The following is a 26139-nucleotide window of genomic DNA, read 5'->3' as shown; positions in this document are numbered from 1 at the left end:
TAAGAAGATTTAAAACAGTGCAGGTGGTGCACAGCTGTATAAAGACGTTGATTTGTGTAAATCTCACTAAAGATATTCCACAGACTTTATTCAATCTTTTTTTTTTCTTCATAATTTGAATTGCATAAAAGTGGTCAAGTAAGCAGTTAGAGACTAAGACATGTTTAGGTTATTTCTGGTTGCCGCTTGCATTATTTTGACCATTTTTTAATGAAAAATCTGACTAACGTAGTCCTTTGAGTCTCATTCTTAATTCCTATCGCATCAGTTTTACTATATGTCAGGCATTTACGAATCTGGCACACAAGATGGAGACATTTTACAGAACAATAACTATTTCTCAAGACTTTCTCTTAAGAGGAGCTTCAGATACATGTAGGCCTATTGATTTTCTTTTCTTTTCTGTTGTTCTTTTCTTGACTTTAGGCCTATCACACATTCTCCCATAGCATTGTTTCAAATATATCATTTAAAACGAATGATTTTCTATATATTTTATGTTCTGCATTATGTTTTGCATGCTTTTTACCAGGTTTTGCATTTTAGATTAATAACATAGATAATCATAATCAATAGGATATGGACATGTTTGTGCACAATCGTCTCAGAATAGCTTAATTTAGTGGGCCTAAGACTTAAGAACACGTTAACAAGTTAAAATAATAAATTTAGCGAAACAAACCACCTCTGTCATACCAAGGGCGCGATCTTTAATGAGTCTTTAATGAGCTCACGTTTGACATTGGCTTTGCGCGTTCACGAGACCGAGTCCTGCGCGCGTGCTCGTGGATCAGGAAATATGGCGGCGCTCACGCCTCTCAGTCAGGTAATGAGTTTAAAAGTTTAATTACAGATATTATATTCTGTAAAATACATTTTCAGAGGATTTATATAGATCGTGTTCTCTGGTTGTGGGAAATGCTGTTACGTCATGTTTAGGCGTAAAAGCGCGGGAGTTTGTCTCTCTTGTGAAACAGGCGAAGTTATCAATTGTTGTTAGCGAATATTTCTTAGTTATGTTTCCGTTTTGCCTCGTTATGTTTTTTAAAAGTTTCCGATAATTGATTGCTGACTGATTTGCGCTTTCAAGGTCGCTGTTTTGCAACTTTTTTGACTCGTGACAGCTGTTTGTGAAGCACTTTTACGAAACCGATGTGTGTTTTATATGATTCCTGTCAGTGAATTATTCTGAATTTTGTTCAGGAGCATTATTATTATTTTGTAATTTGTGTTATGCCAGCATTTTGTTTGTGTACTTTGTCTTTAACGAGAAAAAAAACTGTTTTTATCATCCTGTGACGTCATCGATGCCCACAGACGCCCCTGTCCTTCAGATTTCTAATATTAAATTTATTAACTATTATTATTATTATTATTATTATTATTAACAATAATCATACATACTTTATACATCATGGTGGTATTTATTGTAAGATTTAACAAGAATTACGTATTTTCCACTCCTTTCCATACAAATGTTAATATTTATTTCGTTTGCAATTTTCATTATATTATTATATATATTTATTTTTTGCTATTTGTTTTTAATTATATTGGTAACTCTTTAGAGTAAGCTTCTATTAGGTAGTTATCCATTAAATAAACAGTAAGTATATACAGTATTTCCTAATTGTAATGATTTTCCCATTTATATTTGTATTTTTTTCTCTCTTTATTGCTATTTATGCAGTTATCAAGTGGAAACCCTGCGTATGAGAGCTTCTACAGACAGGTAAATTCATTAAACTTGACTTATATGGGACGCAACTGTATAGAAATGTCTGGGAAATTAGCTGTTGTATTTAAAATGGAATAAATAAAGCCCTGATATTATGAGCTCCCAGTGAAGTGTAATATGAATATTTACACTGATGATGTGTTGTTCATCTTTGGCTCCTGTCGTGTTTGTTGCAGGTGGATCCGGGAAACACTGGGAAAGTTGGCACTTTGTGTCAGGTGAGGATTAATAATCACGAAAGCTTTGAGATGCAGCGGTAAATAGGTCAATTGTTTTTTTTTTCTATACATCAAAAAACCTGAAAGATAAAATGTATCAAAATATTGGGATAGCACGACTGTTTTCACAATTGATAATAATCAGAAATGTCTCTCGAGCAGTACATCATCATATTTTCATGATATCTGAAGATCATGTGACACTGAAGACTGGAGGAATGATGCTGAAAATACAGCTGCACATCACAGAAATAAATTACATTTTACTATATAATAGAAAACGCTTATTTTAAATGGTTATAATAATAATTTTCTAAATTATTGTGTTTGTTGGTACTCTTGGTGAGTGGAAGACACTTCTTTCAAAAACTTTTTTTTAAATCAAAATGTAATTTTAAATCAAATCAAACACCATTTTTTTAAAAAAAAGTATCTAATATAATATAATAAAAAGTACAGTATTAAAAAAATGACCAATTCAAACTGATGCTGAATATTAAACATATTGCTAATTGCATATTGCTTTAGATCTTTAGTATATTCATAAATTAACTTCATGGTTTCATAAATGTTTTTTATCGACTTCTCTATCTCTGTTTTGTAGATTTGGGATCTCAGTGACATTGATAAAGATGGACACTTGGATAAAGAAGAGTTTTCAGTGGTAAGTCAATTAATGCATCAAACAAAATGCCATGTTGTTTAATAGCAGTGAATGTGATCAGACCTCGTTCTGAAGCGTTTGTGCTCCAGGTTCAATCATTTTAATTTTTAGTGTTATCATCAGTGACAGGAGGAAACAGGCCAGTTGCTTAAAAACCAGAAAGCGAAATCACAATGCTCACTTCATTTGCTTTTCTCAGGCCATGCACCTGGTTTATGCAGCGAGAGAGAAGGAGTCTGTGCCATCCACCCTCCCATCCGCTCTCATCCCTCCATCCAAGCACAAGAAGATCGCCGGTGCTCTTCCGGGATCCGTTCCCATTCTTCCCTCAACCCCGTTCCTGCTAAATGAGAACCTGAGGCCCACGCCGGTCCTTTCCAAGAGTCCTCTGGGTAGCAGCACAAATCTGTCTCCGTCACGTCAGCCTCAAACACACACACAGGTGAACACCAGAGCGTTCGTGCTGTGTGTAAACCTGTCGATCTTGATCTAACACTCATAAGACTAGTCCAACTGCATTCTTATCCGCTCCTGGAGCTCTAGTCCTCATTAGATTTGATGCAAAATTCACTTTTACATGTTGTTCGAACATAATGCACACATTTGTGCACATCCACAAAATCAAAATCCACTGTGTTTTTATTTTCTTTAAGCCTCATAAATAATATCCTTTTCTCAAATCAAGCCGTTCTCAGCTTCTTGGCTGAGTGATGTCGCACAGACCCAGGCTCCTCCCACGATTGTTTGATTGACATGGGCGTTTTACCTTAGCCCCGCCCACTGAGTGACTGTCATCAGTGCTCCATAGTTTCACCGCAGGAGCAGATGTAGACAAGAATGACTCCTAAGAGATTGAAGTGTTTTGTTGTTGGATGTATTAATGAGCATAGCAGGCGTCATTTACTCCAGACATCGCTGAAAGACGCAGTGAAACTGAACTACAGCTAAAATTAATTAAAGCTATATAATAATTAATTAAAAACCGCAATAAATAATAAAAATGAAAAAGCACACACACACGCATATATATACATATATGCATGTATCTATCTATAATAAAATCAAAATGAAAACTGAAAGTATATAATTTAATAAAATCAAACTTAAAATATAAATTATACTGCACAAAATGATTTCCCTATGTACCATTTTTGCATAAAAAATTTAAACTACATCTAGAAATTAATAAATAAAGTGCATATGTTTTCTAATGTTTTTATTCAATTTATGAACGTGCTGTAAATTGAATTGTTTTATATATAAAATTGAACAATACTATGCTATTTTCTTTTACATGCAACCTAGATTTAGTTTAATTGTAAAAAAATAAAATAAATAAAAGTTGATGCATCTATTGCATCCAGCTTGCTTTCTCACTGACCCGCCTCAAACTTATTGGCTTACATGCATTTATGTTCATAAATATGATCTTTCCAACATGACCTGAAAGTCACCCACAGCCTTTTTAAAGCAATTTGTGTGTTTGCAAAATGAACGTTCTGAGCAATTGCATTTGTTATGTTACACATTCTCCTCCTTTCATACTTGGGTTCACATAGTTTTCTGTTGTTTTGGTGTGCAGGTCACTGGCGGACACACAGCGTACGGGAAACTCACCAAAGAGCAGTTCTGTCTGGCGATGCACCTGATTCAGGAGAAGGTGAAAGGAGTGGATCCTCCTCGGAGTCTGAGCCCTCAGATGATACCACCGTCAGAGAGAAAAGCCGTCAGCACTCGGGTGAGAGGACTAAACAAACACATGCATGACATGCATCCTCTCATGATCAAAACCAGGATTGCTTTTAAAGGTCCCATTATTTAATAGGACACTTCACCCAAAAATACAAATTCTGTCATTGTTTCAAACAGCGTTTTTTGTCGATTGCATTGTTTCACCACTAGGTGGCGACAAATGACTTTACAATGTATTTGCCAATTAATGCATTTTTAATTCAAGAGAATCGTTCAAAAACCCTGAATGAAACAAGTGAAGTAGATTTATGAGTGAGTCGTTGAATCAGTGATTTAAACAACTTTTTCTTCATTATAATATAAAAAATGGGGTCTTAAATATATTATATATATAAACTACAAGACAAAAGTTTTTGAACCGTAAGATGTGTAATGTTTTTAAAGTCTCTTCTGCTCACCAAACTTTATTTATTTGATCCAAAGTACAGCAAAAACAGGAAAATTGTGAAATATTTTTACTATTTAAAATAACTGCTTTCTACTTGAATGTATTTTAAACTGTAATTTATTTCTGTGATGCAGCGCTGTATTTTCAGCATCATTACTCCAGTCTTCAGTGTCACATTATCTTCAGAAATTATTTTAATATTCAGATTTGCTGTTCAAAAAAACATTTATTATTATTATGTTGAAAACAGATAGGTATAATTTTTTCAGGTTTCTTTGATAGACCGTTCAGAAGAACAACATTTATGTGAAATAGAAATTTTTAAAAATGTATTTGTCACACTTGATAAATTTAAAGAATCCTTGCAAAATAAAAGTATTAATTTATATACTTGTGATAATGATAATAGTAATAATAATATTTAAAAAAAAAGGTTTCTTTAGCAACAAATCAGCATTTCAGAATGATGCTGAAAATACAGCTTTGATCACAGAAATAAATTAAATTTTATAATATATTCCAATAGAAAGCAGTTTTGTTTTAAATTGTAAAAATGTATCACAACATTACTACTTTCGCTGTACATTTTTCAAAATTGAGATTTATACATCAACAACATACAGGATCGGACAATATTTGGGCAATATCTGGACTCTGAGGGAGCAAACAAATCGAAATATTGAGAAAATCACCTTTAAAGTTGTTCAGATTAATTCTTAGCAATGTATATTACTAAACAAAAATGACGTTACTGTGTGTGGAAGCTGCTATTGAGATCCTCCGTGAACCACTGAAAGAATAAACTATTCTCTAAATAAATGTGTACAGTGGCAGTCTTCATTTAAAACTTGTAAAATTAATTTAAAATACACTGCCTGACTACAAAAAGTCGCCATCTGGATTTAAATAAGCAAATACTTAGTCTAGGATCATTATTGCAGTGATTAAAATGTTTCTGTTAATTATTTTAACACTAACTCATGCAGCTTTTCAGTTCACAAGCAACTATGTTGGAAGATGTCCATAGTCCAGGATGATGAAAGCAAATATCTATTTTCTTAAAAAATTATTTGCAATAAGAATTGAAGAATGCATATAGTCTGTTTTGGTTTCATGTTGCCTGAAGTTCATGTCTTTATGCTCAGGCGATGAGAACGTAGATATTACATGACAAACTTCTCATGCACAAAACTGACTAGCTGGAAATATAATGAAACCTAATGCCAAAATTCAAATAAAAACGAATGCAAACTAAATAGAAATGTTTAATAAAATTTAAAAAATTACAAAAAATGTATTAAAATTAAATCAGAATATTATAAAAAAAAACTGATATATTAAAAAAAGGTTTCTGCATGTATGATTTCTACAATATCTTGAAATCTGCATCTATGAAATTATAAATATTGTCTATCAAGTTTTTTTATTGCTTTGTTCTCATTCAGTGTTATGATGTTGAATAAATAGTTATTTTGTACAGTGTGTTGCCTGTGTGTTTGCTCGGGCGCCTCCTAGCGTTCATCCTGTGTACTGAATAATTATACACACGTACTGTAGATGACAGACTATGACTGTCTCTTACATAACATGATTTTTCCAGGACAGCAGGAGTATTGTTGGGTTGGTTGAGCTGACGGGAATCAAGGACCAAGATGACATCAACCAGGAAATCTCCCAGCTGCAGAGGTCAGAGAGTTCATGCACGGACAATTATAACCATACCTCTGGCATTTCTCTAGGTACTTATTTAGCTTTCGTTTCTGATTTTTGGTGCATAGTGAGAAACGCATATTGGAGACCGAAATCAGGCAGAAAGAAGAAGCCCTGCGACAGAGGAATAGCGAAGTGCAGGTGATTGTGGTCTGTGCTTTGTCCCATGTCTCTTCAGTCTAAGGAGATGTTCCAGGTTGTTTCAGTTTCAAATAGTAACCAGATTTACATATTTAGCTGTTTGTGAAATGAGATTAAAGAACTACATGGTTCACCGTGGTTAGATAAATAATTTTTATTCAGCTTTTAGTTGTGTATATTATAGTCTTTCGTTTTTTTTTTTGTTTTGTTTTTTTTTTTAATTACTAAATGCTTTTAATTTTAGTTTTGTCCTTTTTTATTAATTTTTAACTTATTTCTTTTTATGTATTTTCTATTTCTATTTTTTTATATTAACATAATATATATTTTTATACCAAGTTTGTAAGCTAATAATTATATGATATTTTATTTCAGTACTTTTTTATCTAAATGACTTAATACTGATCAAATCTTGATTATAATATACAGGAAAAAAACAGTCTAAAGACATAAGACGAAGCTTTTAGTTGCATATTTTAGTTGTTTATTTGTAGCAATGAGCATTTTTGTTTAAATTATAATTTTTTGTATTTTTTTTATTTAAAGTTGAAATGTGATGACATTTGGTTTTACATTTTCAATCATTTAGTTTTAGTACTTGTTAAGTGCTCGTTGTAGTAATTTCCATTAACACAGTATTTATTAATATTTTGTACCAACTTTTATTTTTGTAATATATATTTTTGTATTTATTTAAATGTTATTTAAATTTACATTATTTAACTTTATTCAATTTAATTAATTAACTTTTATTTTTATTTAAGTTTTAGTAATTTTAGTATTTTAACTTAAACACAAATTATTTGAGTTATTTGCCACAGCAAGATTTCTATTTAAAATATTTAGATTTTATTTCAGTTCAACTCCATTTCAATTATTTATTTTTAATAGTTTTTGTTAGCAATAACAATGCTACATTTAACTAAAAGTATATTTTTTAAATTTTTGGAATAATTAAAGGAAACTTATCTTTAATTTTATAAATTAAAAAGAAACATTAGTCAAAAGTAATAACATAAAATAATAAGTAAAACGACAGTCAACACTTTTCCATCCCCATCCGTCATGAAAAACTGGGAATTTTTACATTGTGTTTTCCAGTCCTCAAAAAAAACAAAACATGGAAATGTAATCATGGAAACTATTTAATTGGCTTTTTATCCAGTTGTCACCTTCTCCAGTAATAATGAATGATGGAAACTCTGGCTATTTACTGTCAACATGTTTCCTGTTTGTTTTACTGATTGAGGAGTCATTAACTTACTGCCTTAGTAAAAACAAAGGGTAAAGACAGACACTATTTTAACTTTAGAAATCACTTTTACACTAAAACACTTCCTTGAATATTGAATAATCCTTAAGTTGTGAAGAAAATGTGTTTGGTCTTATTATGTTTGTTCTCATTTAAAGTAACTTCAGCTTGGCCTTCCATCGAAAGGTTAAAGGGAAACCACACACACACACACACACACGCGTCCCTCTGAGTGCCTTTACTTGTGTTATTGTTCGTGTAATAACTCCTCACACTGGCCTACTGTCAAACGCTTGACTCTTTCTGTGACGTCTGACGTCAGACGATCCAGCGCAGGAAATGAAGACGGCCTCTAGAGCTGAACGATGCCCTCTTCATACACATTACAATGATAATATTTTCCCCGCAGTCTGAGGAGCAGAGCAAACACGAGCTGAATGCTGTGTGTGTTTCAGGAGGATTCATTGGTTAAGTCCAGGATGGCTGTGTTTAACAGTAGCGGCTCTCAAGGCCTAAACATAGACCCCTTCCAGAGCGAAGACCCCTTCAATAAAGGTGGGCTCATGCATCAAACACATTCAGTTCACACTCAATAATGGTTTCTATTCTCCTGTTGTCATGCAGATTCTGGGATGTTGCATAAAAAATGCTGGATGGAAAGACCTAGATGCACAATTCAGAATTTAGATCTCACAGTGATCAGAAGAAAAGTCTAAAATACAGGGTGATTAATCAGGCATACTTTTTGATTAATTAAATCAAACCATTCCTATGGAATCCATACAATTGTAAATGCAAAACTCTAAATTAGATAAAAAATTAAACATATTTAAAGAAAAAACAAACAAACAAAAAACTTTTTTAAAATAAAATCTTTTTTTTTTTTATTCAACTTTTTAAATTTCATTAAAAAAAATTTTTTTCATGATTTTAGACAGACTTTTTGATTGCAAAATGTATTTTTTTGATATGAACCCAGAATTGTGTGAGATAAATTCTGAGTTGCAAGAAAAATAATTGAGAGGAAATGTTGCACATCCTTTTTATTTATTTTATTGGTGCAAATAAAAACTTGATTGTGAAAAAAAAAATCTGAATTGCGAGATAAAAGTCAGAATTTATGTTTATATTAGAGTTTATATTTTGCTAATCTGACTTTTCTTCTAAATTAAAAAAAAAAAAAAAAATCAGAATATCAGATAAAAAATCAGAAACAATTTTTTGGAATTAAAACTCAGTCAGAAAAAAAAGATGCTTGTTTGTTTTCAGAGTTAACTTTTATTGATATTTTAATCAAAATAGATTTCAAGGTAAATTAAAAAAAAATCCTGGGAATCTGAGGCCATGTTATTACTTTTTTCTGCATATTTCTACAAATCTACCATGACAAATGATTGTTTTAAACGAGTTCCATCAGTGGAAAATCAGAGCAGGATCCAGTTTTACTTCAGGTCGTGAAATGCAAGTGTATTTTCATGCTCACACAATGCATATTTAACCTGTTAAATGTCTGGGTCCACTTGCCGTTATATGTTTTAAACAGTAATATCTTAGTCTGAACCTTAAGTAATCTTGACAAACTATATATCATTGGAAAGCTCAAAGACTTTAGTTTTGATATTTGCTGACTGATTTTTTAAATATTTTACAGAGCAACTGTAATTTATTAATATGCATGAAAAATCTTTATTCATTTTCATGGAGAATATTCAAACGATAACAAAAAGGTCTAAAAGTGAATAGAAAACACAATAGATTATCCTTTTTTTATGCTTTGTGAACTATAACGCAAGTCCAGGGTTCTCTTATGTGTTTTTTGATGTTGAAACGAAATCGAATACTGCCATACTGACCCTTAATACGTCTAATTGTGATGTCTACATCATAAATATTGAGAAAAGTATGTAAAAACAATATTTCAGGTCACTCAAACCATATATGGTAATGAAGGCGCACTTAAATGGACATCTAGTGGAGAAGCTTGGTACTGCACCCAAACAAAATTTCTCATTTTTGAGAAATCAACCTCAAATTTGGAACATAACTTTTTAGGAATTTAGATTTTCTATCAGTTTCAGAGTGGAACATGTTTTGTAAAATACATATAAAATATAAATATTTAAATTATTATACTATATATTTCCATAAACGTAAACTTCCATAACTTTTTTGTTATATAATCTTTACAACTTTTTTCACTTCTACAATACTCTGCCAAATGTCTGCTTTTTAAAAAGAGGTCAACCTTAAATAAGTAATTCATATTTCTATGATGGTTTTATGTTTTATTATTAAACGTCTGCAAGTGAAATCTAAGGCATTTGAAAAGTAGCTCAAATAAATGAAAGCATGTTTATGGACAAGTTGAAATCAGTTCGTTTCAATTTTATTCTCCGTGATAAAAAAAAAAAAAAAAAAATCGATGTAGATGTACATTTTTCTGATCAAAAGTTTGATTTAGATTTTTTGCATTTAAAGCGTTGAATCAAACACAAGTAAATTCCTCTCCTGGAGAGCTTGCATGTTGCAGCGTGTGAGTTGATGTTTTGGCTAATGTTGTGAGAAACATGTCATAATGTACGGTTAGTGCTCTGTCATTCCCATGATGCCTTGTGGTTTCTCTCTCTCTGTCACAGGCCGGTCCCTTCAGCAGAAGAGTCAGCCAGACATCGAGTCCCAAACCTAAAGAGTCAGGTACGGTGTGCATTCGGTCACCTCTGATTCACTAACCGTCTTCATTACTGTTCATCAAACAGATCACGGTGTTCAGGAAGCCAGAATAACAATAGATTACTCACAGATGAGTTATTAAACTAGGCTAGTATTCAAAGTACAGCACCAAAAGCTTGGAATTATTCAAGATTTTTTGATGTTTGTTCTGCTCGCTAAGGCTACATTGATAGTTTGATAGAAAATACAGTAAAATTGTGAAATATTATTATAATTTCTTATAGCTGTTTTCTGTGTGAATGTGTGTTAAGATGTAATTTATTTCTGTGATTTAAAGCTGCATTTTTAGCATCAGCAAATCAGCACTTTCTGAAGGATCATGTGACACTGGATGCTGAAAATACACAGATATAAATTACAGTTTAAAATGCATTCATATTTTACACAATATTACTGTTTTATACTCTGTTTTTGATTAAAACATAAAAAAATAAATAAAGCCTTGGTGAGCAGAAGAGACTTTCAAGAAGTGTAATCATTTGACACATCAAAAAATGATCTGTTTAGAAATAAAATACGGTAAGTGGTGTTGCGCCACACCTCTTTTTTGTTGTTTGTTGTTGTTCATCTTCTTATCTTTTCGTCTCTTCGTCTGTTAGAGGAAGCTAGTTGGTCTTCTCAGTACCAGAGTGATGCATGATTCAGAGAGTAGATCAAAGATAGAGTCGTAAGAGAACTAGCTTTCACACAAAATGAAGAGAGTGGAATAATTATAATCATACAGTCACATGATGCAACTTCCAACTGAGGCCTACAACTCTTCATTAACACACAGATCCTTTCTTTTGGAAATTATATAAAATATTCTATTATTCTAGCCACATTTGCATTGGGTCTAAACGTAGGCTACTGTAAGGATTGGAAATGTATTTTCTTGCCCATTTTGAAGTATATTTTGGTATACGAAGGGTTAAAACACAAATTATTCACACACAAACACACATACAGTACAGACCAAAAGTTTGGAAACATTACTGTTTTTAATGTTTTTGAAAGAAGTTTCTTCTGCTCATCAAGCCTGCATTTATTTGATCAAAAATACAGAAAAAACTGTAATATTGTGAAATATTATTACAAATTAAAATAATAGTTTTCTATTTGAATATACTTTAAAAAAGTAATTTATTCCTGTGATGCAAAGCTGAATTTTCAGCATCATTCCTCCAGCCTTCAGTGTCACATGTAACATCAGTCGATCACATGATCATTTAGAAATCATTCTAATATTCTGATTGATTATGAGTGTTGGAAACACTTCTGCTGTCTAATATATTTGATCAATAAAAGGTTCAAAAGAACTGCATTTATTAAAAAAAAAAAAAAATCTAATAATATATATTCTAATAATATATTTTCTTTACTATCACTTTTTATCATTTTAACACATCTTTGCTGAATAAGTATTGATTTTATTTAAAAAAAATAAAGAAAAACAATTACTGACCCTAAATTACTGACCAGTAGTGTATATTGTTATTACAAAATATTTATATTTTAAAAACATAGCTTCTTTTTTTTTACTTTTTATTCATCAAAGTATCCTAAAAAAGTATCACATGTTCTGAAACAATATTGAGCAGCAGAACTGTTTCCAGCTTTGATAATGAATCATCATATTAGAATGATTTCTAAAGGATCATGTGATAATGATCCGAAAAATTCAGCTTTGCATCACAGAAATAAATGATAATTTAAAGTATAATACATTTAAAAACAGTTCTTTTAAATTGTAATAATATATCACACTATTACATGTTTTTTCTGTATTTTTGATCAAATAAATGCAGGCTTGATGAGCAGAAGAAACTTCTTTCAAAAACATAAAAAATAGTAATGTTTCCAAACTATTGGTCTGTACTGTATGTCTTAGGTTGATGGGGATATTTTTTTTAATGAATAGTCCGAAAAAACATTATTTGGGTCAAAATTATCCATTTTTCTTTTATGTTAAAAATCATTAGTAAAATGCATTGCTAAGAACCTAATTTGGACAACTTTAAAGGTGATTTTCTCAATATTTAGATTTTTTTGCATCCTCAGATTCCAGATTTTCAAATATTGTCGTCCTAACAAACGAAACATCAATGGAAAGCTTATTTATTTAGAAAAATTGACAGGTTTTATTGACGGATTACCCAGTGTTACATTTCTGTGCGGTGTAAATGTACTTGAATCTCTGTGATTATCTGTTGTGAGTCATGGCACGAACAAAGGAGATCTCTGAGGATCTCAGAAAGAGGATCACTGAAATCTCTAAAGAGTTTGGTTCAGTAACTTCTAAGCCACTAAAGGCCTTTCTCACATTGGCTAATGTTCATGAGGAGAGCACTGAGGAACCGTGGTGTGTGCATGTTGCATCCAAAAAGACCATTGCTGACCATCTGCAGATTGCTAAAGATCATGTGGACAAAAGAACACACTGCATTCCAGCATAAGAACCTTTTCCCATCTGTGAAGGAAATGAAGGAAAATGTCAGGACATCTGTCCAAGAACTGAGTCTCAAGAGAAACTATGAGAAACGTTACTTGCAGTTATTGCTGCAAAATTGGGTCCCACCAGATACTGAAAGCAAAGATTCACATACTTTAGCACATCGCATAAACGTAACACTGGAAATTAAATGAAAGTAGAGTAAATGACAAAGAAAATTATTTTTGTCAACATTTTTTGATTATGTTCTATTTGTCTACTTTCGGGACTTGTGTGAAAATCTGATGATGAATTGGTTCATACTTATGCAGAAAAATAGACTATTTTTAAGAGTTCACAAACTTTCAAGCAGCATTATATATATATATACCGTATTTTCCTGACTATAAGTCACACTTTTTTCATAGTTTGGCTGGTTCTGCGACTTATAGTCAGGTGCGACTTATTTATCAAAATTTATTTGACATGAACCAAGAGAAAACATTACCGTCTCCAGCCGCCAGAGGGCATTTTTGGACTGATGTAACTTATACATAGGTGCGACTTATAGTCTGAAAAAATATGGTATATATATACACACACACAGTGTTGGGAAAAGTAACTTTTAAAAGTAATGCATTACAGTAATGTGCTATTACCTTAAAAAATAACTACTTATGGGACTTTGTTACTTTTTATGGAAAGTAATGCATTACTTTAATGTTAGGTGAGATTAACTGCAATTAATTTCAGAAAAATTTGTGATTAATTAGTAAAAAAAAATATTTATTTATTTATATATATATATATATATATGTGTGTGTGTGTGTGTGTGTGTGAGAACCTGGAGCACAAACTCAGTCGAAACTTTGTATGGGTCAAAATTTACAATTTTACTTTTATGCCAAAAATCATTAGGACATTAAGTAAAGATCATGTTCCATGAAGATATTTTGTAAATTTCCTACCTTAAATAAATCAAAACTTTATTTTTTGATTAGTAATATGCATTGCTAAGAACTTCATTTGGACAACTTTAAAGGTGATTTTCTCCGTATTTAGATTTTTTTTTGCACCCTCAGATTCCAGATTTTCAAATAGTTGCATCTCATCCAAATATTGTCAAAATATAATAAAAACCAGATTTTCTAATAGTTGCATCAATGGAAAGCTCATTTATTCAGCTTCCAGGTGATGTATACATCTCAATTCCAAAATGTTTACCCTTAAGGTGGTCCAGAGTCCAGAGTATATATATATATATTTATGTATGTATGTGTATGTATTTTTACAAAGTTGAAGTCAGCGTTTGTTTTGAGGCATTGCCTCAAAATTTCCTGTGACTTGATTCTATTAATAGTGCTTTTACGTACACGTTTAGCTACAGGCCTTCCGAAAATAGTCCCGTCCGAACAGGGAACGCTTTGTGGCTAAGTCTAACGGAAAAGCGTCAGGAATCCACACAGCTGTCTTCTCTCTCTCTGTGTTTGTGCCCTGCTCTCGCTGAACAGGTAAACTCTTTCTGCGCATCCCGTCCGAGGAAGCGGGGTTAATTTATGGGAAGCATGCAGACTGACGTGCTCCTGAAATAACTCTTTTGACGGGAACACTAGAGAGTGTGTTCGGAGCTGTTAGTGGTCTCACACTTACAGATGCGTTAAGGAAACTCGCACGCATTTTACTAGCTCAGCTTTCTCTCAGCAAACATACCCACTCCTTTCCTGTGCTGTGTTTATAATTGGGTCATTCTTGATATAAACCTTGTCTTTTTAAGAAGCATTTCGCTCGACAGTAAAGATATTTATCATGTTGCTGTTTCACATAAATGCTGTTCTTTTGAACTTTCTGTTCATCAAAGAAATATATAATATAAATGTAAAATATAGCATGGTTTCCACAAAAATATGAAGCAGCACAACTGTTTTCAACATTGATAATAATCAGAATTTCTTGAGCAGCAAATCATCATATTAGAATGATTTCTGAAGATCATGTGACACTATCATCATGCCTAAAATACAGATTTGATCACAAAAATAAATTACAGTTTAACTGGTATTTATATAAAAAGAGCTATTTTAAATTGTAAAAAAAGTTTCATAATTTTACTGTTTTTATTGTATTTTTGATCTAATAAATGCAGCCTTGATGAGCCGAAGAGACTCTTTCAAAACCATTAAAAAATCTGAATGACCATATTTAATAGTGAATATTATTAGATTTATAAGTATAAAGTAATTATTAACAGGATACAGGCTGGAAATAAAAAGAGAAAAGGTTTTAGTTTGAAAATGTTTAGTTTGAAGTTCATAAACATGAAAGCAAAAAATGAAGAAATATTTTACTATTTCTATTTTATTTTTGGATTAATTTAGATTCGTTTCGTTCATAGAAGTTGCACCCAGAGGTATTATAGTTAACATAAATAACACAAAAAATTAAACTAACTTATTTAAAATAATAATAAAATAAAATAATTTAATAATTTAAATTTTAAAGGAAAATATAAAAATAAATACTGATTTAAAACAATAAAATCTAATAATATCCCGGTGAAACTATAATATTTTTGTGATTTTTTTTTAATTTATTTATTATTATTAGTTATATTAAAACTTAAGATAGAGCTCGACTGTATGACTCTTTCATAACGTCGTCATTAGTTAATCAGAAACATACGTCACAGATGGAAACCAAAAAAAGCTGCAGATGGAAAACAAAACGTGTGCTTTTGAGGAGCTGGAAGTCATGGAAAATGAGAAACACTGGCCACATACAAGCCTTCTCTCTCAAAATAGCACCTGTGTTTGTGCCGCGCTGTTCAGCAAACGCACAGAACTGAGCTTTTGCACTGGATTGAAGTGTGTTACTAGATATTTCCATCTAATCATTTGCTTGTGCTCTCCCTCTTTCATAAACAGACCCGTTTGCTGCGTCAGACCCATTCGGTAGCGACTCTTTTGGAGGGAAAAGTGGTTTCGATGATTTCTCTCAAATGTCAAAGGTATGTTCAAAAGAGAAATCTCCTATAGTTCATCCAGATCAATCCAAGCTCAACTCATTTACACTAATCAACATGCATATGAAGTCGAGATTACTCAAATCGTTTTAAACGAATAGCATGCTGCTTGTCCTGTTTTGTAGTATGCATTATGCACATAATACTGTTTATGAACTGAACTGTTAATATTCTGATTGATCCGCTACATTTGTCAAAATGTAAATTATACAACCAAAACACAATGCATGGATCACCGTATCCCACAATGCAATAAACCCCGACCTCACCACATTTCAGGTGTGATGCATGAAATATGAAATGATCTTAAAGAAAATTTAATATATATATATATATATATATATATTAGCGCTGTCAAATGATTAATCGCACCGAAAATACGTTTCTGGTTGCGTAATATATGTATGTATGCTTTTATATTTATGTATTTATAAATACACACACATGCATGTATGCATTTTTAGAAAAATATGTTGTTTATGTATTAAATATATTTATTTATAATATACATTTTTGTGGATATAAACAAACTTTATGTAATATAAATATACACAAACACATATTATGCAAACAGTAACTTCTTTTTGAATGCGATTTACAGTAATTCTGTTTCGGGCTTTTATCTTTTTTTATTAGTTTTTAAATATATAATACAATTTTTCCTATGTCAATCAAATTTTTATATAATTTTAGCACTTTAGAATTTTCCGTTCATTACTTTTTCATCTAATAATTGCATTTTATTTCATTTTACTTACTGAAATTGTTGTTTAATAGTTTTAGCCATAAAACATAATAATATAATATTATAAAAAACTATATGAAAGAATTACAATAACTAGTTAGAAAATATACATAATATAATAACAACAACACTGGTTGTTATTTTGAATAGTTATGTCACATAAGTCCATAAGCGGCAATATTTTTTAATCTTATTAGTTTAGTGCATTGCACCATAGACTTCCATTGTAAGTGCATTATTGTAATCACAAGTTCTGATGGATTATTTTATGTGGTAATCCCCTGATTTATCTTTAACCTGAACATTCGTATTAGTAATCAAGTTTTAAGTATAAACGCATCAGACACTTCACCACATGCAAACAAACTCAATAAAATGACAGATCATGCAGAGTGCGTCTGATAATGGAAAGACAAACACTTCCCCATTTTAACGATATCGAAGTGCATCAGTGCGCTGTGAGCTCATCGCAGGACAGCTGTGACAGGAAAGATAAGAGATATTCAGAGAGAAAACAGACCACTGCAGGTTCATTTGTCCATAGTTCACCCAAAAATTAATTCTCGTGTTGTTTCGAACATGTGTGACTTGCCTTCCTCTGTGTTTTCCATACTTCACTAAATTTGAGTTTGAAGTCTCTTCTGGTCACCAAGGCTTCATTTGTTTGATAAAAAATACAGTAAAAATAGTGAAATATTATTAAAATGTAAAATAACTATTTCCAATTTAAATATATGTTAAACTGTAATTTATTTCTGTGATGCACAGCTGCATTTTCAGCATCATTCCTTCAGTCTTCAGTGTCACATGATCTTCAGAAATCATGAAAATATGCTGATAAATTAATATTAGCGCGTTAATAATAATGGTTCTTATTATTATCAATTAAAAAATTTTTTTTTAAGGTTGTATGATGAACAGAAACATAAAAAGAACAGCATTCATTTGAAATATAATTTTTTTGCAAGATTATAAATGTCTTTACTGTCCCTTTTGATCAATTTAATGCATATTTGCTGAATAAAAGCTTTATTTTACACACACACACACCAAACATTTAAATGGTCATGATTTCTGCATTTTCAACATTGATAATAATCAGAGATGTTCTTGATTTCTGAAGGATCAGTTGTAATAATGCTTCAAAATTGTACAGTTTTTACTGTATTTTTGACACTTCCAAACAAATTCAGGTTGTGAATGACATTTAGGTTGAGTAAATAATGACAAAATGTAATTTTGGGGTAAAAATAGAGTAAATAAGGGTGTATTTTTCCTAGAAGAGATTGCTTTGTTTGTGTATTTGCAAGATTTGCATTCGTGAGAAAGTCTGTTTGTGTTTTCACATGTGCAAGTGTGTACACAACATGACTCTGTGTGTGTGTGTGTGTGTGTGTGTGTGTGTGAGGTCCTGATGACCTGCATCCACAAATAGAACAATGAATCCGGAATCACATCATCAGAGAGTGTTGTCATCCTCTGTTTTGGTCGACGCTGTGAATCAGTGTTTCCTGCGGCGTTATCAGCTCTGTAGAGGTTACCCAGCCTCTCCCATGACTCTGTGACCGTTTATACATGTAGCTGATGCTTTTATTCAGACACGACGAATTCAAGTGATGCGTCCTACAAGTTCTGCAACTTTTCAGATCGGGAAAATATAGGGATTTTTGGGTAAAATGCTTTACAATAAGGTTGCATTTGTGAAAATTAGTTCTGTTTTAACATTGCATCTGTTAACATTAGTTGTAAACATCTATTTTCTATTTTTATTTAAAATTTAGTTAACTATATATTGTAGTTAATTTATAGAGCTTTTTGATTTATTTATATATATATATATATATATATATATATATATATATATTGCAAAATTATAAAAATTGTGTGTGTGTATACATAATAAAATTGTATTAATAATTTTATATTAACAATAAGTGTATATATAAATTAATACATAATAAAAAATTGCATTACAATAGCTATATCCATAATATTTAATTAAAAATCAACAAAGAGCATGAAGAATGTGTATAATGAAATTACATTTTTACATTTAAATTAATTTGACTATTAAAATGCATATACTGTTAAATGAAAAATGTAATTACAATAATGAGTAATTAGGAAAATTGCATATTTCTTAAACGTCACCATAATTACATCATCATAGTTATAAAAACATTTTTTTACATTTAAAAAATCAGTTTAAAAATAATTAATTGTTTATTAAATAATAATAATAATATATAAGTACGCTAATCATATGTATATATAATTAAAATGGATGAATTGTAAATAATTAAAATAAGTATAATTATTAATTATAAATAGATTTACTATGTATATATGTATATATCATGTAATGTGAGTGAATATGCATTATTAATAATTAATTTGGTAATTATTAGAATTTTTCTGTGTTCATATACATATATTCATTTTTAAACAGCTTACATTTTCTGACTATATATATATATATATATATATATATATATATTGTTTTTTTTATATATAGTTTATAACTATAAAGTGTTTTGCTATATAGCATGCACTTTACGAGAGTCGCTGTACTTCTAGTGTTTGTTAATTATGAGAAGTGTCTGTGTGCATATTATGTTTCAGGCTCAATGCACTTTCAGATTAATATCTGGATTGTGAGATCCTCTCAAGGGTTTGTTTTGCACACCGAGCTCCATCAGTTTTTCTCATGAATGCACTGAAGTCACCTGTTCGACCCGGATGTGTGCTTTACGTTAGGACTCTTCCGGCGTCTAACCTTCACAGCGAGGTGTTTACACTACTAATTCTCTCTTGTGTTTGCTGCAGGGGATTGTTTAGAGTTGTTTGCGGTGTGTTTATTCCTATAACAGGCACAGAAAGGGCAAGGGTGGGGCGCTGGTAGTTTCACTACTATCTCTGAGTTAAGACAGAAAACAGCTCTTCCTCTCATGGCACACGAGGCCTGTGTAGTGGTGAGAGAGATATAGAGAAGTAAGTTCCTTTAAAGTTCGTGGTTCACACCCTTAAACTGAGCACCACTGTTCCCACGGATGGCTAAATATGTTTGTGCCAGGTTCTCACACTCGCCGGGTGTAAACGCTGTACGTTTCTGATCTCTGTGACCCTTTGTGGCTTCTATTATGTGTTTGCATTGCTGAGCACTTCTGCTGAATACTGATGGTGCAGATTTCACGTATGAATGTTACTGCCCTTACTTTATTAAGCCACTTTAATGCTTTAATGCATTTATTTTTCTGGTGTATCAGGAGAAATTAATAGGTCATATTAAAGTTAATTTTAATTCTTCCTAAATTTAGGAAGATATTTGCATTGTGATATTTAAGCTACAGTACTTAACACATTTTACCCCTACATATATATATATTATTTTATTTTATTTATTTATTTATTTTTTATTATTATTATTATTATTATTTTTTTTTTTACTATTGACATTTACTTTTTATTTTTTGTGTGTGTTTTGTTTTTTTTGTTTTTGCCAATTATTCGCAAAAGTAGTCATCATTTATGTAATTCAGCATTTACTATACTGTATTACAATAATTAGTAAAGTGTTTAAAACACAATACTACTTTATTTTAAATTAAGTACAAAATTAAATGTTTTAATTGCATTAATGAGTTTAATTGACACATAATCATATTTATGTCTATGTATATCTACAGTATCTATACTCTCTATCTACATATTATATATATATATATATATATGTGTGTGTGTGTGTGTATATGAACACACACACACTTTAGATCATCACAGTAATTGTTTTAATAAGAAATAGTTTAAAAACATTACAACAGGTATTTTGCATTCAAAATCTATTTTTTACATTTAAATTCATTTCACAAATATAATTTTACAAATAAAATAATTTAATAAAAAATATTACAATAATCAGTTTAAATGCATATTTCCTAATTGTCACTATCATTAGATCATCACAGTAATACAATATGTTTCTATAAAAAAAAAATCTACAATAGATATTTTAACAATTTAACAATTATACAACACAATTCACAATTTAATTTTTGCATTTAAGTTTATTGTGCAATTACGATTCAATTTTAATATTAAAACATATTTCATTGCACTAATGCATTTAATTGCATGTTTTTTCTGCCTGTTCTTGACAGGTTTAGTGAGATTCACCTCGTGTCGATCTTGCTGGTTGTTATAGTGGGTTGTGGTTGGTGTTGCCAGGTTTTGAAGGTTTGTCAATTCTGCTCATAGTTTGAAGAAATGAAACTTTTTCAGTGGTGTTAGTGCACCGCTGGTGAATATTGGCCTTTTTTTACATCCTCAGTCTAATGTAAGAGATGCCATCCACTGCAGACCATCTAAAGCACTCGTTTAATCCAAGTTAATTAGACGTCTGCTCCACATTATAGTGACTTCTAAGATGCCTCGTTTAGTCCAAATTGTAAGGCAGCATCGCATGGATAATTTGTGAAGAAAACAATCCCAGAATGCATTGTAGTGAGCTAAATAAAAAAATAAATGCTATTCTAAATATTATTATTATTCTTGCTAATGTAAGAATCGTACCCCGCTTTACACCCGAAAATGTGCTAAAAATGAGCTCAACCTCCGGCCATCCAAGATCAGGATGAGTTTGTTTCTTCATCAGGTTTGGAGAAATGTAGCATTGCATCAGTGTCTCATCAACGGATGCTCTGCAGTGAATGGGTGCCGTCAGAATGAGAGCTGATAAAAACATCCAAAAGCACTCCAGTCCGTCAGTTAATGCCTTGTGAAGACAAAAGAAACAAATCCATCATCAAGACATTTTAACTCTGTTGTTTCCTGGTAAGAAATGAGTCCTCTGTGAAAAAGTGGTCTGAATCAGGAGAAAGATCTGCTCAGTTTACAAGCTAAAACAGTCCAAAATTAATTTAATTTAATTTTTGACTGTTTTTTGGACAGAAGTGAAGTTTGAAGTTAAAAACGTCTTAATGATGGATATTCGTTTCTTAGAAACACATACCCCTTGTCTTCACAAGGCATTAACTGATGGACTGGAGTGCTGTGGATTATTGTGATGTTTTTATCAGCTCTCATTCTGACGGCACCCATTCACTGCAGAGCATCCATTGATGAGACACTGATGCAATGCTACATTTCTCCAAACCTGATGAAGAAACAAACTCATCCACATCTTGGATAACCCGAGGACGAGCACATTTTAAGCAAATGTAAAACTACTCCTTTAAAGAGATATTTAATCATTGATTCACGCTCTTGTTGTTCTAAATTGTACAAGTCAATAGTCAATACAACTTGAGCACTATAATGTGTTTGCTATCAAACGCCTTAAGCTTTTTAAGTCTATGGAACAAAACGGTTGAGAAAACGTTTCATTAAAAATGATGCTGATGCACAGATTCTGATAATTCACATACAGTTGATATTTCGTAGTCAGTAATCTGATTAGAATCAATAGTAAGCTGTTTGATGTTTTAACAAGCATCCTTCTTCATAATCATAACTTCTGGTCCATCCATAACAGGGTTGAAGATAAAAATCTGTTTATTTATATCTCTCACGCCTATAGCTGCTTATTATTTTAACCATTAATACATTTATGCTTTAAACAAGATATTACAATATGCAAATAATGCACAAAAATAAGTTCACTTCCAGATGCATTCTCTGAAAACCGGACGGGTTGCATTTGGTTTTAAGGACGAGTAAAACCAAAAAAACATTCTGCAACAAGTTTAACACCATCTTTCCTGTGCAATATTATTTTCTTTGAGTCTCAATGATTTTATAATTCAGAAAACAGCAAAACGGCTGGAATAATCATGACTCTCATGCTAAGAATAATATTTTAGGATTGTTTTAAATGGCTTTTCACCTTACTGGAGTACACTAAAGTGACCTTACAAACTCATCTTGACATTATGAACTCAGAATGACACTATGGTCTCGATAAGTGCGAAGCTTTTACCAAAGTACTTCCTGTTTTCTGACACTAAGTGGCAACTGGTTTCACCACAGTTTCAGTTAATTTACACTGTTTTTACAATTTATATTTATTTAAAATAATACGCTTTTTTAATCAACATATGAAATCACTCTCAATGGAGTTTTTAGATACAGAGTTGTATTAACTGTGCAAGTTTCAATGCTTAATTGATCATATCAGGAGCAAACGGTGAGAAATGAACTTTAATAGTTCAACATCTGTCATTTGGGTCAAATCCAGGTCTGTTTGGCTACAGGTGGCTCCTCTGACCTGAATGCACCCGCTGATGCATGGCGTCAGTGCTTTGCCATGCTGTGCAGATGCAGTTTGCATTTTGCTTGAGGTTTTGTGTTGCGTATGTCGTGCTTCTTGTGTCATCAGAGCTGTGCATAATTTGTCTTTCTCCCAAGGCGCAGAAGAAATGAAGGTAGGGTGAAATGCGGGTCTGCCAACCACATCTGAGCTGATGCATGTGTTTGTTTCAACCATAAAACACCTACTCCACCCTGCATGCACACAAATCCCTACACAAATCACTCAGAGAAACCAGACGCTGTATTGAAGCGCTTTCAAACTAATGTAAGACCAGCCGACCAACCGCAGAGACACACAACATACAGTTCACATAGGGCTTTGAAGCGGTCAATAAATTGCGTATGTATTTGGACACTGAAATTGCACGTAAAAATAAAATAGCACAAGTGTGATATATAATTTTGTATAATTTTTGTCATGATTTGGTAACGTTTAGTTACAAAGCATGTTTTTGCATCCTCCTCCTACTTTAAATGATACTCTATTATTTAATGCAAACACATTCAGAAACATTATTTGTGATTTAAGTGTTCAACTACTTCTAGGTGTATTGGTAGTATAAATTTAAGAAGCATCAAGAATATTGTGGTGTTTTAAATGTGATTTTTATTTGGATGTTAAGTAGGGCTGCAGGATTCATTGAAATGAAATCCACTATTTCCATAAAAATAAAAGTTTGAGGGTTTGACATTTTGAAAAACATTTGACATTTGTAATGTTTTAACTTTTTATATTGTTGTTTGTTAATATAATTTTTTGCATTATCTTGCAGTGAAATGTTACAATAGTAACTTTTTTTTTTTTAGTCATTTTATTTTTTATGGTTTTAAATTAATTTTTTTTAAGGATTTCATATTTTTATTTAGCAATATTTTCTCTAATACAATAGTAATAATAATAACTATTATTATCATCATCATTATTATTGACATTATCAATACATACAGTATTAAGTTTGTGAAATAAGTTTGTGAAAACATGTCTTGATTATTCTACCTATGTTTTTACTAATATATATATATATATATATATATATATATAATATATTTTTTAAACAAATTTTGAAATGATTAATTTCATCCAAAATAAGTTTTTGTTTACATACTGTATGTATGTGCACTGTTTATTTGTTATGTATATATAAATACACACGTACAGTATTTATTTTAAAATAATATATACATTTGCATATTTATATTATGTTAAATTATACATATATTTAATATATAAACAGATTATTTTTCTTATATACATGCATGTGTTTGTATTTTACAACAAGGTCGATAGATGCCAATATATATTTTTTGATATATAAGCAATCGGGCAGGCCTACAGTGATGCATTCTGCTGTGTGTGATGAAGAGTAGCTTCTGTAATGATCTAATGATTGTTTTCTGCTTCCGCTCAGAAGTGAGACGCAGCAGCTGGAGTGGATGAAGCGTGAGAGTCAGAGAGAGGAGGCGGAGCTAATCCAGAGGCTCCGCCTACAAGAGCAGCAGGAACTGGCTCTGACTCTCAGTCGAGCCGAAAAGCCAAGAACGTGATGCTTCAATCCATCAGCGAGACTCACCTAAGCTTTTCCCCCAATCACACGCTCTCCCTGAAGATCTCTCTCTCTCTCAGGTTTGCTGTCGCGATCACTGAACCAATGAAGTACAACAAAACCAAAGGTCAAAGTTACAGAGTCACTGCACGAAACGCTCAACCACACTATTGTGCTTTAAAACGTTATATATACAGCTTCGCCAAATACTGTAGCTGAGGATCTTAAGTGAGATCTTAAATCATTTTTAATGCACAGAAGTCTCATAATAAATATCAACCCATTTCTATGGCCAATGTCGGTTTTGCAAAGTGTCTTAGTTTGACTACGATCAACTTCAAATCTCAACCAGACGTTTGGTTTAATAAGAGGAGTGAGTAACTAAAAGCATGTCATTTTCCACCGTTGGTCCACTTTATGATTATATATGATGTCTGTTTTTATATATATATATATATAAACCTGCATTATCAATGCATTACGTGATAGTGATGAACAAATCCTGAATCTCATTTTCCCTCCTGATACGGTTTCATTAGATGCATGAAGATCAAATGAAGCATATTCTTTAGTTTCTGTAGGAGCCTGAGTTTTGCACTGTTCGTTTGAGAGTGAGATGATGTAGCAATGACTCTGTATTTTGTTTAACCCTTTAAAACTTGATCAGATCCTTTAGATGAACCCAGATCACACAAACCAGCTCTGCCCATTTCATCTGTTTTTAACCCTTTCTTGAAGCACGTTTTGCCTTGACGTGAAGCCTTATACTTTATATTGAACTTGTTCTTATTATGTATCGATATATATATTGCATCTGTGATAATTAACACTAAAATCAGCAGGTTATGGGTTGTTTTTATGCTAGAGAAGTCAACTCTGGTGAGTGTGTATGGGTTTCTCTTTTATGTGTTTTGGTGGAAAAATGATTTTACAATGTACTGCTTTTCCACTTTTTAATAAATGTCAAACATATTTATCTGAATCCACTATAAATTGTTCTTTTTTTCTTTAAATGAAGAACATATTGCAGCCATTTCCTCCCAAAGTCAAAGGAAATTGTGTATTTATTTTTTTATTAATTATATTTAAAAGCTACAATATTTTAAATAATTATATTTATTCATTCATATTTAAATAAACATTAGATATGCATTCAGCAGATTTGTCAAAGAGGAAAAAAAAAACGTATTGCAATTGACAGTTTACCGTTTATCAGTTTATGCATCAACTGGAAATTGAACCCATGACCTTGATGTTGCAAGATCTACACGATATGAAATGCATTCATGCAACTTTCAATTGAAAGACAAATATGAAAAAAAGAAGCTGCAGTTTTCAAAATCAGTTGCCAAAACAATCAGGGTTTGAGCTGCATTCAGATCACAACTTCATATCTGCTTGTGTTATTGTTAGCAGCATCTGTACTCTGAGCTTAACCCTTTCTATGCATGCAATATCTAGCATATCTACTCGGAAATTAACCCTTTCTATGCATGCAATATCTAGCATATCTACTCGGAGC

General features: G+C 31.6%; 1 protein-coding gene across 9 annotated transcripts; it reads left to right on the top strand.

Moving 5' to 3' along the window:
• The first annotated feature begins 718 nt into the window (after positions 1 to 718).
• On the top strand, positions 719 to 25599 carry LOC127951645 (epidermal growth factor receptor substrate 15-like 1). Of its 9 annotated transcripts, none has more exons than XR_008152687.1 (12): positions 720 to 826; positions 1691 to 1732; positions 1915 to 1956; positions 2561 to 2620; positions 2820 to 3062; positions 4203 to 4358; positions 6361 to 6446; positions 6539 to 6611; positions 8319 to 8418; positions 10500 to 10557; positions 15925 to 16007; positions 24483 to 25599. XR_008152687.1 is itself a non-coding variant. In XM_052549637.1 (11 exons), the coding sequence occupies exons 1-11, from the start codon at positions 725 to 727 to the stop codon at positions 24486 to 24488; spliced, it is 966 nt and encodes a 321-aa protein (XP_052405597.1). In that variant the 5' UTR covers positions 719 to 724; the 3' UTR covers positions 24489 to 25599. The 9 variants fall into 9 exon arrangements, 4 of the variants coding, with proteins under 4 accessions (XP_052405597.1, XP_052405596.1, XP_052405599.1 ...); XR_008152685.1 differs by having other exon boundaries at positions 6524 to 6611; XM_052549637.1 differs by lacking the exon at positions 8319 to 8418 and having other exon boundaries at positions 719 to 826; positions 6524 to 6611.
• The last annotated feature ends 540 nt before the right edge of the window (positions 25600 to 26139 follow it).

The sequence above is a fragment of the Carassius gibelio genome, chromosome B2 (assembly GCF_023724105.1).
Source record: "Carassius gibelio isolate Cgi1373 ecotype wild population from Czech Republic chromosome B2, carGib1.2-hapl.c, whole genome shotgun sequence".
In the NCBI taxonomy this organism is placed as follows: domain Eukaryota; kingdom Metazoa; phylum Chordata; class Actinopteri; order Cypriniformes; family Cyprinidae; genus Carassius; species Carassius gibelio.
This window is presented reverse-complemented; position numbering and strand designations above follow the sequence as displayed.